This window comes from Rhea pennata, chromosome 2 (genome assembly GCF_028389875.1).
Source record: "Rhea pennata isolate bPtePen1 chromosome 2, bPtePen1.pri, whole genome shotgun sequence".
Taxonomy (NCBI): Eukaryota; Metazoa; Chordata; class Aves; order Rheiformes; family Rheidae; genus Rhea; species Rhea pennata.
The window spans coordinates 150,615,934-150,632,201 of NC_084664.1; the positions used below are offsets into that span (position 1 = coordinate 150,615,934).

At 43.2% G+C, this 16,268-nt stretch overlaps 1 protein-coding gene across 1 annotated transcript in view; it reads left to right on the forward strand.

Annotated features, from left to right (window-relative positions):
* The window catches only part of DEPTOR (DEP domain containing MTOR interacting protein), a 74,271-nt gene that overhangs the window by 42,189 nt on the left and 15,814 nt on the right, over positions 1-16,268 (forward strand). The window contains exons 6-9 of the mRNA XM_062570574.1: positions 6,999-7,184; positions 7,882-8,016; positions 10,961-11,031; positions 11,767-11,871. Of these exons, the coding sequence (XP_062426558.1) occupies positions 6,999-7,184; positions 7,882-8,016; positions 10,961-11,031; positions 11,767-11,871 (497 nt within the window). The remainder of the gene's footprint in view (positions 1-6,998; positions 7,185-7,881; positions 8,017-10,960; positions 11,032-11,766; positions 11,872-16,268) is intronic.

Sequence of the window (16,268 nt, forward strand, 5' to 3'; positions counted from 1 at the left end):
TGTGGATCTCATATTTCAGTGCTAGGATCTGCTCCACGATTTCAGGACGGGGTCAGCCGAAAGCAGAGCAATTCAGACACGGATCCAGTGTCTGTTTCAAAATCCTTGAATGAGAAAATGAGACAACGGGACCATTGTAATACCACTAGCGTGCCAAGGGTTAAAAATGCTGGTTGAGTAGATTCACAGAGTTATACCTGTGGGTGGGTTTATCTGTAGTCTGCATAGCATATAGGCATGCAGAAAAGGTGGAAAGGCAGGTATGGTGCTTGTACGGTGTGGGGAATCGCAGCCCGCAGGCTGTCTGCTTGCCAAGCACCAGGGTGGACACCACCCCCCTTCCTCGAGCCCCGAGCAGGTGGAACCCATCAATGTGCAGAAGGAAGCTCATCTGAATAGGTGCCACTGTGAAAACGCACTTGCAGATGCCAGATTTGCTTTAGAAAAACAGGAAGCCTCAGAGAGGAATGGGAAAAGCATTGTGCAGTGCAAAATAAAGTGTCGTTTCTTCTCGGCCGGTAGCGCCTGTGTGCACGAAGGACAGGAGGGGAGCAGAGCGCAGGCTGGTGGGCGGCATCGTGCCGAAGGCCAAGGGATCCAGTATGGATTTTTTTCCTCAAGTTTGCAGGCTCACCTGAGCCGTTTGTGAGCTGGAGCGGACACACACTTCCAGTGATTTGCTGGCAAGAGGCAGAGAGCAAGCTGGCAAGCGGCCTGCAGCGTAGGGGAGGAAGAGACACACACGCTGTCCCCAGCTATCTCGAGGAAAGACCCTTTTGGAGGCATTTTGATGCTTTCCTGCTGCCCTCGCAGCACGAAATGGCTGTACCCTGGTGCGAGGGACTGGCTCAGCCCGCGGCGGCTTCGTGCTCGCGGGGATGCACAGAGCAGCTGGAACATGTCGCTGGATTTGGCCTGCTGGGAAGCGCGGCTTTCATATGGTCAGAGAGGCATTAATCACCGCTGTGGAGATGTACACAAATTATCAGTGCAAAAAAATCCCATGGAACTGGAGTTGTGGGAGGGAGCGAGCCCGTTAGGAAGATGGCCTAGTTTTTAAGGCATGAGTCATGCCATTTATTAAAATAGGCTTTTGTACCTTCTAAGTCCTCCTCAGTTCTCTGAAACCTACAGAAAGCTAATATTTTTATCTGTGCTGTGCATCTGGCTGCTTGCAAAAGCAGGAAAGGCTGTTGGAGCCCCATGCAGATGCCGGGATTGCATGTCAGAACCTGAGAAAAGATTTGTATGGACATTGCAGTTCGTACTTTATATACTTTGACAGAAACTGTGAAGTAGCCACATGCAGGAACCACTGAAGTTGCAACAGGAGGTACTCACAGCCTGAGAACTGCCAAAATAAATAGTCTGATTTTTCTCGTAATTAACACGAATGTAAATGTGGCATAACAATCTGAAATCTTCGCTAATGAAGCCTACAAACTCTATGGATAGACAAAACTGTAAACAAATAGTCAAACTCCATTAAATGGCCATTGTCCAGAAATAGGTATGTTTTCTTGTAGCTAAATAGAGGATAATACATCTAGGAAGTGAGAGTACAGGCTGTACTTAGGGGTATGAGGCGATGCTGAGAGTGGAAAGGACTGACTCAAAGGAGGATGTAGGAGACCATCACAAGTAGTTCCCAGCTTATATTTTCAGTGCAATACAGTTCTAGTAACTATTACTCTGAACCTGAGATGTACAAAAAGCAGGAGAAACAGGGGAGCAAGGTTGTAACTGGAACGGCGTGTAGTTCTCCTATCCAGATTTTAGGTAGAACAGAAATTCTGAAGACAACTCAAGGAGGGCTAAAAAATGAAGCAGAACGTAAGGACTGTTGTTTATTTGGCTGATCCATGATATGCTTGAGATTTGGCCTCTGCTTCAGAGATCTACGCAGATTTCTGACAAGATTTTGTTGTAACTTTCTGACGAATGCATAACAAAGTCCAGGGATTTAGAAGCTAAAGTTAAACAAATTCAACCTTGAGTGAAATCTTTACAGCCTGGCAGGGAAAGTAACTGCATGCTTGAACAGCTTCTAAAGGGAAGAATTGAGTGGTCATTACAGGTTACTTTAAAGTAAGATTAAACTCTACCTTTGTAAGCTTAAAAGATAAATTTCTAAATCTGGTTTTAGAGGAATTCTGTGGCCTGTGTGTGTGAGAGATGTGACTGGTGGGCTGTTGCTGTACCCCCAACGCCCGACAATGTGACAGTGAATTAAGATTCATGCTTGTCACCAGCATTTTTTTTTTTTTTTGATTTTGGAAGCCTCCAGTCACCATACATTTTTTTGGCTGTCATTGGTACTACTTCCTTTCATTGCATAAGGTGCACATCGTAACGTGAACATGTCGCCGCATGTATGTCAGTGAACATAACCGGAATGGAAACCCAGCAAAGTCGCCCTACCTCGCTGTTCACATCATCTTCGTCGTGCACAAAAACCTGGTCCTGACACTGCTCAGCCACAGCCTGACATTTTACAGCAAGCTGAAAGCAGTGCCGGTTTGCTGTTCTGTGCTGTATTAGGAGGCACAGTGAGCTCGAGGGACACACATCTGCGGCAAGAGCATGGTGGTCCAGCGCGAGTTTATCTGCTGCTGCCTGTGAGTCAACACCCTGGGTTGGCTCCAGGTAACAACCTCTAAATTACCTTTAAAGAAATCCCTTCAGAGCAAGTCTGTGCAGTCCTCTGGGCATCCTGCAGTCAGTGCTGAGGTTTTTTCGCTCCCACTTTTCCCTGCTGATTTCAGCAAAATGCTGCCTGTTAAAGGAGGTGAGCTGAGCACACGCGCCCACTCCAGCAACGCTCCTCGCTTGGCATTTACCGAGCGTAACAAAAACAAACTTGGTGCCTGCTCTGGGTCTCACGTTCACATGCTTGGGATTTATCCCGGCTGATTTGCTCAGGGACAAGAACCTGTGTAGCTCCTGCTGCTTAATTTTGAAGCTCAGCCTTTTCATCTGAGGAGTGCTGCAGAGAACAACTTGCATTGGCGTCTGCCTCCCCTCCTTCAGCTCGCTCCTCCTGACCCGTGGCCTGGAAATCCCGTTTTTGCACAACATTGCAGATAAAGTCAGCCTGTGGCAGAGTCCCAACGTGGACATGTCAGCCCAAATGTTGCGTGTGTCAGAAAGCTGATGATTCATGGAAACCTGTCATGGGGGGCACACTCACAATTTTTTGGTGAGGTATTTAATGATACATGTACAAGGAGGCAGCTTGAGCTAAATACTCCTGTTTAACTTTGGACTTGGAGCCTTTGTTTCTTGAGCCTCTCCTTAAAGGTACATAAGCATAACTTTTTAGCCAAGGAATACGCAGAAAGTTACATGGTGCTATGAGTTAAGTTATTTGCTCAAGCTAAGGAAGCAAGCTGTTTTTCTAATATTCTAACATGAAGCGTGAGCTGTTAAAAAATGAAAATTATACTATGAAAATCAATGAGCACTCAAAATTCTGCCCTAGCACTACTTGACACAAGCATTTTGGTTACAAACTACTTTTTTTGTGTTTCTACACAACACTTGCTGATAAAGTAAGATAGGGTCGCTGTGTAAATAACATACAAACATGCTATAGCATACTGATTATTTTAATTTCTTTAGACAATCAGAGCACTTCAGTTATTTATACAAACAGAACAAAATAATCTTACTTAAGAAAAACCGTAGTTCCATGAGATTTAAATTGAACTGGAAATAATACTGATATTTCTAATATTGCAAACATTTGGTAACAAATTCTGTTTGCAAGTGAGTATTTGTGGGGACTTCTTTCATTTAAGGTTTGGATTATCAATACCAGTAGTGTATTGAATAAGTAGAGCTTGTCTTTTTAAGTTTTAGGGAAACCTCTAGGATGTTGTTACAAAGAAAGGAAATTTCCTGTATTTGCATCAAGTTACTGTAATGTTGTGGTAGGATATTGCTAGAGTACTTTTAGTTATTATGTCAGCGATCTGAAATTGAGCCTGCTAGCTGAGAACACCTCTGTGTTAACCTTGCCTCTGACAGCAAATCCTTTTGTGGATGTAGGCAAGATACCGAATCTCTTCTCTGTTTCCCTTCCTCAAAAACCGTGGTCATTACTAAGTGTTGTGTAAAAACATTGTAAGCCGTTTGTGTCCAAAATGATGAGCGCAGCGGCACTGCGTGCCTGCAATGATCAAGGTGTCAGAACAAGGCAGGGGACTGCTTGCAGTGCTGACTTTTGACTTAACCAAAGCCATTTGGCTCATGGAAGATGCATGCAGCTGATTTGAGGAATCAATAGGTTCAGCATGGAAATGAAGCAGAGCAAAGCCATGTGGCACTGGTGCTTCTAAAGCACTTAAACAGAGCCAGGCAACCTACACAGCAAGGTGGAAGGAGTTTGTAGATATTAGATGGCACTTGAAACATTGTAATTTGGCTGACTGGCATGACCTTTCTGCTTCATTTGTAAAAAGCGGTATTTCTAGAAGAGGAGCAAAACCAACATTGCAAAGCACTGTGCAAAATCCGTAAAGCCTGACATCTGGAGCAGACAGCCTACACGGCGGTTTGGACACAGGCACATGCACTTCAGAAAACCTCTGTGACCTGATTACTCCTTGTGTCCCCAAAAGCAAAGGTCCGTTTATATAGACAGTTTCCCATCTCTGGCAGAGGCCCAGGCAAGCAGGAGGATGTACCTAGGGAAAGGTATGAACAGGGCAAGCTTGTCCTCGTACGTCCCCAGACTACCTAGACAGCTTCCAACAATTTGTGCCTCAGGGACTCTCTGAAATAGGAATATGATCTTCATTTTTGTTATTAATCCTTGAGGGTTTCTTCTTTCATGAATTTGTTCATTTGCTTTCTGAACCTATGTAAATTGCTAGCAACATGCTGCAGTAGGGAATCTCTTACCTTAATTACACAATGCTTTTTATTTGTTTTGAGTTATTCTGGCTAGTTTCATTTGATGTCCCATAGTTCCTGAATTTATCATTGGTAAGTTATTTCTGATTATGTAAACCCTCTCCTGGCCCTGTCCTCTTTGCCTGCCTGAAGAATCCTAGTCTGTTTACTTGTTCGTCGCAGGGAAGCCATCTCATATGTCTGATCATCCTCGTTGCTCTTCTCTGAACCTTCTGCGGCTTATTACAGCTTTCAGTGCTCAAACTCCCGGTAGTTTTGAGCACTGAGCTGAAGTATGTAATAAATAATGTCATTTGCATCTACAACTGCACTGTCCTGCCAATGCCACCTGTGTCACAGGAAAGGGGGTGGCTTTTTCGCCAAAGGTCTCCAGCAGACTGGAGCAGACCTTTTGGAGACAAGCTTCTTTGTGAAATGAATTTATGGTCTGACTCAAATGGTAGTTTCTGTGTCCTTAGGGAGGGCTGGGCTCTGAGGGTCACGGCTAGGACTGGGCTCTTGTTTATCACTCATGGTAACTTATTGTCCTTCCCTCCCATAAATATTCTCTGAGACAACAAACTGCTACGGAACATGACTGGGCTTTTCCCACTTTGAGGTTATTCCTTCAGCTCCCAAGCATCAAATGATATACTGGAGGTGCATATCTAAATACAGCTTTTTTGCAAAGCTCTCATATGTATGGTGTACTTACATGAAGGCTGATGGTAAGGATTCCAAGTCAGATGCAGAGAATTAAGAAGAGATGGGTGTGAGAAAGGGAGAGCATGCTGAGGGGTGCAAAGGAAGGGAGAGCAGGCTGGAGTCAGGGCGCCAAGCCCTGGGCATGCTGCAGCACCTGGACTCTACCACTTTTGGACCCCATGTGCTGGACACAGCCTAGAGCAAGGGGAAAGTCCAGTGTCTGCAGTAGAAGGCTGAGGCCAAATGACTGAGTGATGTACTCAAAGCTAAGGCTTGGCTGACCTTTGTGTGTTTGTTTGCTGTTGTTTATAGTTCAAGTGTGGGTACAATTCTTATGATCCAGTATTGGAAGAAATGCAATTTATAAACTGGATAAATCTAGAATCTAGATTCTTCCTGAAAAAGATAAACCATGAGAATCGCTTCTGTGGAATGTGATCAGAAGAGCGAAGTAAAAGGAGAAAATGCAGACAAAACATCTACTGCAGCAATTTAAGATCCCTCAGTGCTAATGCAGGAAGCATTCCAGATAGCTTTCCTGGGATCGAGCCCTGAAGGAGCCAGAGCGCCTTGGGGACTTGGCGTAGAGCTCAGTCCAACTGCTGCATTTTCGTTGCTATTAAGAGGCAGCATCAGTGATGGTGAACATGCAGACGTTACAGCGATGCTACAGTCTGCAGATACAATTAATGCTCTTGCTCTGACACCAGCAATCTGGGATTTGCTTTCAGTGTCAAAACAGGTTGTAATTAAGACTTCTGTTCCTTATATACAAAATGATTTTTGGCTGTGTGCCTGTTCCCAAACCTTGCATATCAGTACAAAGGAGAGGAAGTGGAATGCAGGAAGTGTCTGGGACATGGTGTCTGCAGTGATTAAGACAGAGGAAATACACAGGTCTCGATTTTTTGCTGTCCTGTAGCTCTGAAAGAGGTAGTCAGTTAGTGCTCTCAGGTTCTCAGGGCTTGCCCTAGACTAATGAATTTACAAAGTGATGCAGAGATGAGTCTGGTCTGTAGTGACCAGAAGCATCAAATATACAGCAGGAGCATGCAAGGAGATGGACCATTCTGTAATTTGTCACAGAAAAATATGGGATTTCCAGCTCTCCTTCACAAAAACAAGTGCTGTGTCATTAATCGAACAGAAATCCAAGATATTGTAAAAGGTTCCTCTCAGGAATGGCCACTGAAGTTCTTACTTTGGTATCAGAGAAGTGTGTACCTATACTGAAACTGTCCATGTGATGCTGATAGCCTTCCTCCTTTTTCTGAAACTACAGAGGGGAGTGGAGAGCTCTGAGAGTTGATTTCTTGTAGGAAGATGTGCAGCACACACATTGCAGATATGTGTTCTCTGATTTAATTCCTACCAGGCATTTCTTCTTCCATTTCCAGTGTCCAACAAGCACCATTTTATGGACAGCAACTTGCTCTACCAATGCAGAATGAATTTCCGGCGCCGGCGGCGATTAATGGAGCTACTCACAGAGAAATCTCGCTTGATGCCAGAAAGCCATGACAGCCCCTTTTGCCTACGCAAGCAGAACCATGACAACAGAAAACACACCAGCTTTCTCTCAGGTGACTCCTCAGCTGTATTAATGTCTGTAGAGTGACTCCATGGGATGGTAAGCATCCTTTAGCATCTTTATATTGCAAAGATTTTCAGTGTTTTGCTGCAGGAAGCAGCACTGGGTATCATGTATCTTACTTGGTTCGTAGGGACTGCCTATCCAGTTGACTTATCTAATCATCAGCTGTCTGTGGTGTTTCTGTTCTGTTCCAACAGCATTTTGGTGGTGGGGTTTCTCCCAAACAAAAAACAGTGTCCATAAACAAACAGAACTAGATAAAATCCCCCCAAGCCCCAAGTAATTTGTCATATATTCAGTGTTGTGTTTTGGAGAGGAGTCGACATGAGGGGAGGGGGTTCTGCAGTGTTTACTGTATGGTAATATATAGCAAGAACTGAAAGAATAAATGGGAAGGAAGGAGAAGGAAAACTGAAAAAACTTATTTCCATATATTGAAATATCTCCTAGAAGATACCATAATGAGAGCAGTGGAGCCACTGGGTGAGCTACATTATTAGCATTGCCAAACAGAGACTCTTCTAACTGCGGAGAACACACTAACCCCTTTCCAATAGAAAGCCAAGTGGAAGCAAGCTTCCAATAGAAGCATGGTTTATTGTTGCTATTTTAAAGAAACCAGGGAAATACAGTTAATGTTTAATACTAGTTCCCTTTCTCTCTGTCTTTTCTCTCTCTGCTTGTAGTAAGTCCCACCAAGGAGATAAAGATTGTGTCAGCAGTGAGGAGGAGCAGCATGAGTAGCTGTGGCAGCAGTGGGTACTTCAGCAGCAGCCCAACACTCAGCAGCAGCCCCCCAGTACTGTGCAATCCCAAATCTGGTAAGCACCAGCCATCGCTGGAGATGGGCAGGAGATAAGATGGGGGAGGTGGTGATGTGAAGGATTCCTAATATTGCATATAGGTTTATTTTTTCAAGGAAATATTAAAAATTCACCAAGTCATGGATTTTTAAGGCTGGAGAGGACTATTATGATAATCTTGCCTGATGTCTTGCCAAACACAAACCAGAGGCTCAGCTCCAATAATCTCTGCATCAAGCCCATAACTGAGGTTTGAGCTGGAGTTTTATCCCTTAGGAGGACATGAAGTCAGAGACCCAGATTTGCCTGCTCATTGCCAAGCACTGAATAGATTCAAATCTCCTCCTGGAGACATTCCTTCAGTGTAAATCAGAGGAGAGTTTAACTATCCAGTGGCCACTTGAATTGCTAACAATTAACACAGCTCAGCAAACAGCAGCATCTAAAAAAAGAGGAAGCACTGGTTGAGCCTATCAGAGACAATTTTAACATTTTAATTTGTTTAGGTCTTAAAGCATTCTGTAAGGAAGGTAAAAGCAATGTTGAAGCTTATTTTCCTTTTAAAAGGATTTCCTATCCCACACCGGAAAGTTAAACACACCCATTCTTATACGGTTTAGTTAAAATTGTTTCTGACTGTACATCTGTGAAGGGGAAAACAGACTAAAATAAATATTGTTTCAGCCACTTTGTTTCCCTCAGAAACAGCCCTGAATTTCAAAGCAAATTCAATACTGCTCTTTGTGATCCTTATTTTTTCAAATGGAGTGATCTTGTAAGAGGCGTCCACAGTGCTGCTGTGGTACAGGGAGTGCTGCTTCTGGGCAACGGTAGGGGCAGGGTCACGCGCTAGGTTTTCAAAGGGATGCTGGCATCTAGAGCAGTGACTAGAGATTTGTGCAGAATGGCCATCACAAACAGAGATGCAGCTACTGGTGCTTTTCCTTTTTTTCTGCTGTTAGCACATATCTTTCTGTCTCATTTGGCTTTGATGGGAATTCAGTAGGAAGATCTAAATTGAGATCATTTGATGGCGTTGGTGTGATGGCATGACCAGAAGCCATAACCCCAGACATCGGACTTACAGTCCAGCCTGGGGAATGCTGTCTGTCCGGTTGGATGCTGCATGCTCTGAGCAAGCTGCTCGTCTACGTTCAGCTCCCTTCGCCGATGAGCCCGCCTCTATTTGCAGAGTGCTGCAATATCATGTTTTGGAAGGATACCTCTCATGTCTTCTCGCCAGAAACTCTCTGATAGAGTTTATATGGTGAGCTTTTTGGCGCCAGTGCATCATTAACAGTACCCTGGAGAAGTTTCTGTGACAGATAGAGGAGCATTTATGCACTGTTCATAAATGTCAGTGTTATCTTAAGTATGCCTACTATTCCATTCATTTACAGCTCTGATTATGTATGAAGTGTCACCCATGAGTAGTGAGAACAAGTTTATTTTAATGCAGATGATTACCCAGCACTGAATGAGAAAGAGTAGGCTGATGTTGCCTTGCATAAAGTATTTCTTTTTTTTAACAAGTGCTCCCTTAGGACTAGTTTTCAAACTCTGAGTAGCTTTAACAGACTCATATTTTAAAGAAGGTATCAGTGGACTTATAAACAAGCTTATTTTTAAGAACTGTGCAATTACCAGCAATGCACAGGGTAGAGATCCACACATCATTTCGCACAGGTTAACATAAGGCTGTCAGATGCAAATGTTATGAGAGAACTCTTAACATTCTGCTGGATTATAAAACATTTTTTAGCAGATAGTTTCTGGTTTCTGAAACCAGAGCATGTAGCTGTACTGTATGCGAATAAACACAAGATAGGGACATATAAACACTTTAAGAAAAACAGGTCATGACTTGACCAGTTATTAAGAAATTCACAACTGTTTTAGAATACCATCTGTGAGAAATTTTATCTTCCACCTGTGACTTAAAAGTCAGAAGTCATCAAAGTATTTTCTGCTAAAAAAAAAAAGCAAGTTATAATTTTGAAGGTGAAGCAGGCAAATACAATAAATAACATATACCTGTCTGTGACCCTCCATTTTGTGAAAGCTTTTACAGACAGATAAAAAATAAATACAGGACAGTATCGGTTTGATTTGGCAGAACTTTACATTAACTTGGCTCAGGGGAAAATTACTGTGTAAAGTAGCAGGGCAATAGGGAATCACCTGCAGACACTAACTGGTATTTCCTTTCATGTAAAATCAGTCTGCTAGACTGCTGGATGAGATAGGGTTAACTGCTTGTGCCTGCCATTGCAGAAGTCTCTTTGCAGGGGTAATTCCTGAACCAGCAAGAGGACCATTGCATGACATTGTGCCACCTTTCTCCAGGGGCATGGGAAATCCACTCTCCTCTCATCCCCAAGCAAATCTTGCATCGAAGTTAGCAGAAAAAAATACGTCCAAAATCTGGTTTCTGAAGTGGCACAGAGTTGCTTCTGAGGTTGGGAGAAGGAAGGAAGGTTACCAAGCTTTTGAACTGTTTCACACTACAGTTTTCTGGTGCGTAACATAACCTCCAGGCTTTCCTCAGAATTTCCTTGTTAGTTCTGTGATTCACATGGATTGAGCTTGCATAGTGGGTAGCACTGAACCGGCACAGGGAAAGCTTCTTCACGCCAGCAGGGTCACTTGTTTCAACGCTGGACACAGAAGCAGCCTTTTCTGACAGCTGAGGTGTTGGTCAGTGAATCCTGATTGCAGGCATCCGTGTCTGCTGCCTGAATGCTTTGGTTTTCCAAAGATCTGAATGTGCACACTCAGTGTCACTCTGCAGTACTTTTCTTAGTTTTTTTGCTACATTTAAGCCAGTCTGCAGGAACTGAAGGAGTGTGTACAAAGTCAGACCAAAAAGGCTTTGCACCCCAGCATCCTACTGTAGGGCAGTTTATTAAGAAAAAATCTAGAGGAATGCTTATGCTGAATATTCATTTGTGTATCTTTACAGTATTAAAGAGACCAGTAACTGCTGATGAGCTCTTGGTGCCTGGAGCCCCATACGTAAGAAAGACTTTTACAGTACGTTTCCAGCATTTTTCTTTATTTTCTGTGTATTGTGTGAGCTGCATAAGGTAATCCAGACATTTTCTGATGGGATAACTGGAGTTTATTTGCATTTTCTAAGGCCCGTGCCTTAGATCTCTGGGTCTGTTATCTGTACTTCCACACATTTCGGGTCTGATTCTGCACCTGTTTATCCTGCCTTTATACCAGGGTAGTATGCTGATTTAAATGGAATGTAAAATTACATAAATCCAATAATATCTGTGTTATACAAATTCACTTAAGCTTTGCACTTTTGGTGATATTTCATGATATTTGCACTGTAGGAGTGGATTGTTTATCTACCCAAATTCATGGTTTCTATGTATGTATACTCTTTCTAGCCTACGATGAGACAGAAATTTTGATTCATATTCAATGTGAAAGAAAGCCTTTCAGAAAAGATGGCCTTGTACCTGGTCACTGAAAGCATTGTTTTTGCAGCCTAACAGATCAATGAAAAATGTCTGTCAAAAGCCAAAAAGCCTTTCTTTGCCAAAAGAAAGAAATCCTCCTGTTGGTACCGTCCTCCATACATGGCACAGCAGCCTGGACGGAGACTTTGATAAAACACTTCATTTACACAGCTTCATTTACTACGTGGCGGGAGTGAAAACATGTTGAAATTACATTTTGAACCATCTAGATGTTTCCCCCTTGAATTTTGGGGAGCGGCTGGAGGATGATCACGTCCCTCTGTTCTCTTTAAAGATTGTCGGTGATGCTGTTGGCTGGGGCTTCGTGGTGCGGGGCAGCAAGCCCTGCCATATCCAGGCCGTGGACCCCAGCGGGCCTGCAGCCGCGGCAGGAATGAAGGTAGGTCCCGAGGACACAGCGCGTCGCGGGCCGCCTCTGGTGCTTGGTGATGCTCTTGGGCCGATTATCTTCTGGGCAGTGAGATGTGCTTGTGCTCGTTGGTGTTGAACTTCTTTCCCCTTGATGCAGGCGTTTCTGAGCAGTGAATTCAGTCACCTTTTTTGCTCCTCTTTTTTTTTTTTTTCTTCTGGCCTTGAGATACTTTTAATCCCTTTTCTCCTGTGAAGCTCCTCTGTTCTTTCCAATTTACTTTCTTGAGCTTTCCATTTGTTTTTATTTGGTTTTATTATTTTCTACCTCTTTCCAGCTCTGCACAATTTCTAATCCCTTTCCTCTCTGTTTTGCAATTTGGTTGTTGCTCTACAGCTTCTGCACTCTGTATATGAAGAGAAAATCAGACATGGCTATTTCAGAATGAAGCTAGCATAACCTGTTCCCTGCAGAGTGGTTAAGGTTCAAGACATAGGTTTTGGAAAGAAGAACGTATGCCACTTTTGTATTTCATGAAGAGTTAACATACTATTACACATGATTTAAGAATAAATAATTATAAATTCCCCCTGAAGGCTTTTGTACTGCCAGTGCAGAGCCCATTGAGTCACCCGCTGCTCTGGATCAGGACCTGTGTATATTTCTGAATTAATCCCTCTCTGGGACACTGAGAAAGCATTACACCAAGCGTGGATAGAAGCAAGAGCAGGTCTGGTGCCAGCGCCCAGGGTCTCCCGCAGCTGGATCACACTCACGTCCAAGGGGGCCGGGTCGGGCCGCCGAGTCGGGTCAGAACCGGTGTCTCACATTGTGTTGCGGCCCCGAGCTCAGGTTACAGCCGCACCGTCCCGAGCTGGCCTTCAGCACAGGCAGACAAACCCCTCGGAGGGGGACGGAGGCTGCAGAGCCTGCCGGTTCCCCCCGGGCTTGACACACAGCCTCCCTGCAAATGCCCTCATGCCTTAGGAAGCTAGCATTTTACCTATGTTTCATATAATACACACACATAATTTTACAATTTTGTATATGAAGAGTATCGTTTCCAAGCAGTATTTCTCCCTTAGATTTGAAGGTCTTAATCTAGTGAATGTATTTGTGTGAATATTCTGAATCCTAAAATTTGTGGTTTAGTACTTAGCAGCAACTTTTACTCTCTGAGTACTCTCCAAATGTAGCAGCTAGCAATAAATTGGATCTATTCTGAAATGTGACTTTTAAAAATAGCCCTGTGTGTCATATGTGTAATCTTAGAGATTTCACTTATGAACTCAGCAGTTCGGAGCTGAAGACTCTGGAGTTTTGGTTTGTTTTTACTTCTGGTTTCATGCTGATAGCCCTGAAATGGTATACCAGGCACTTGGGTTGAACCGCATTTCTTTATTCTTTGCTATTCTGATTTGCTATTCTGATTATTTGCAAAGGTGCTGTCTTCACATAAAATTGCTTTTCAGAGCAGAACTGCACATTAAATGTTATGGCCATATGTGTTATGGGAATCCCCATGTAGACACCAAAACTGGTGTCCCATTTTCAGAAATGCTGAATGCCTTTAGCCTCTAGTGAAGATCTGCCAGTTTCCTTCAAAAATAAGGATTTTTGTTGAGATGTTCCCATGGCAATAGGTATGTAAATTGTCATGCAGTATTTGAAACTTTTTGAAAATCTATGTCATTTAATCCATCTGTTTAAAGAACTCTTCAGTCTGACCAATTTAAAGGAATTATATGACATGCTTTATGATGACAACTCATAGAAAATTAATCTTCCCCTATGTGGAAGGTGTGAGGGGGCATTTTGAGAACAGGATATTAGGCACAGCAACTTCTGGTGGAAAGAGAGGCCTAACCTGGTGTAAGAGGCTTTTGTCTGCCAGTGTTGGTCTGAGTACTACACCAGAGAAACTCTAACAAGGAAAGTTGGCTATGATAAAAAGGGCAAGAATTTGAAGAAGAGCCAACACTTGGCATTGCAGTTTGTAGAAAAGTTCTTGGCAGTAGCAGCAGGGTTTTTCCTCCCGGGGGATGTATCTAGTGTAATCGTACTGGGCAGTGTCTTTGTTTGTAAAGCTTGTGATTTTGCACTTGTCTCTGTTGGAGAGCGTTATATACCTGTCTTTGAATTCTGCCGGACAAATTGTTTGAGAGGACTGCTGCCTGCAACTTCACTGTAGGACCTCCATTTGTGCACTTAAAACTCTGTTGTATATTATATAAAGGAGTACGTGTTGCAGGATCAATCTACCTGAAGGAGTTGGTGCTGTCTTGCTTTGCGTTCGAGCTTGGCTGGGTTCCCAGCCTCCCCGAAAGCTCTGTGAACTGAGCTTCTCTGTAGAAATTTCAGCAAGCCTCGCGCTGCTGGCCACACACAACGTTTGCACGGTCAACACACCGTGCTGTGTCGTTGCGATGCGCCGATCTTCATCACACACGCATCTCTGGCATGGCAGCACTTGCCATCTCATTATATCTAACATCCTTTTCTGGGAGAATTTTAAGGCAATTTAATTCTCAGAAAACACGTGCCAATGTAGTCTGCTGAGGTAGTGTGGAGGGTATTATGTTGGTGGTTTTAAGGTTGGATATCTCTTCTGGGCTTGTTAAATCCGATTACCATTTACAGTTTGAGGTTTCATGTTTGAAGCAGTACAAATAACTTAATAAAATACATTGTCAACCAGCTTTATTAAAGTATTCTTAGGCCTAGTTTGTTGCCTGTGACAGTATTGCAAGTAGCATAATTGCTACCAGCGCATTAACAAGTAGAGGCTGGAGGCAACACAGAGGCTGTGAAAGGAGCCAGTGTTGCGATGCATACTTCTAAGTTATCTGCGGCTCTGTTTTGCTATATGCTGTTGTCAGCAAACTAAGACTGGAAGACAGAAGCAGCAGAATTTTGAAGTTCCCGACTTCAGTTAATGTTCAGGGTTGGCTGTCTGCAAAATTCGGGTGTCTGCTGATGACACCACTGAATATTACCAGTTGTCAGGAAAACTCTTTTTTACCCTTTCAGGGGTTTATTCTGGAAACTGGGTTCTTTTTTAAAGGTACAGTATATTTTGAGCAGTTACACAACTGAGCTTAAAATAGAGACTTAAATTACCATTATATATTGCTCTTGTTATTTAGTGTAGTATCACCGCAACAGTGCATGAGAAATCTAGTGGATCTAGCTTAGTTTGAGGCCTCTGAGAGAGACAAATTAATCACTGATTGTCTGCACTTGCGTTTGGCTGCAGAAATCAATGCTCAGCTCTAACCTCCACAGAACGTTAAAGAGTATCTGACTCCTTAGCTTGGTCACGAGCAAATTAATATTTACCGCTGTTACACCTAAGGTCTTCCATCAGAGAAACTGTCAGCAGTCATGCCATCTTTTCTACCCTATTCCAGTTCCTCTTCGCTTCAGTTGGCATCAGGAACTTCTGGGACCATGTACTGTCACTTGCACCAGCCTCTTCTGGTTTGAGCACAGTTTGGGGCTTACGGCTTACAGTCAGTGTCATCGCAGCGTGGCTCTGCGCAGCTTGTGATCTTTACAAGCTGGCGCAGGTGGGAGGTCAGGCTCATCAATTTTCTTTCTGTGCCATGGCCTCTTACATTCACAGATGATTATTTCAGGTCAGGCTTCTCAGATGATTTCACTATGAGAGTAAGCCAAATCCTGAGTATAATCAAGTAGCCACTGTTTGGTGGAAAGTACTGCTGTCAGGATCCCTCCAGGTCATCAAGCCCAGTTTCTCTGAAATCAAAACAAAACAAGTAGTATGTGCTCAGTAATCAGAGTCCAAGTAGTGTCACAGTCATAAAATATTACAAGCTTGCAACATAAAGGACTAAAAGCTACATATTAGAAGGTGCTAAATAAGGAGTGAAAAATGAACAAAGCATGTGACATTGGAAGAATTATCAATGTCTTAGATTCCTGCAATAGCAAGAAATTTGAACCGTGAAATTCTTGGGAGGTTAAACATGGCCCATGCTGCAGAGAAACACAAAACTCACTCCATGATCCTGGCCGACCTGACCTCAGAGAAAAATCCTTCCTTGCCCCAAACCTGCTGATTGCTTAACTGTTTGACAAGCAAGATGAACTAGCCTAAAAAGCCTGAAAGATTTTGATCCTCCCAGGAACAAATATCTTATTTCTATGTGTGGTCAATCTCCAATGTTTAATGGAATAATGGGAAAAATAGAGGAGGTTGGGTATCACAAGGGAGATTTTTTTTCCTAACTCCTGAAGGCAACTAGCAGGAGCCTGAAGGCAGGAATTTATACCGTATAAATAGAGCACAACAAAGAAGCCTCCCTTTAAACTTCTCCATTAAGCTTAGGGGAAGAAAAATATCTTAATGTTTGATGCTGGGCTTCTAACCCTTTAAGATGCAAAATACCTCTTGGGAGATGACT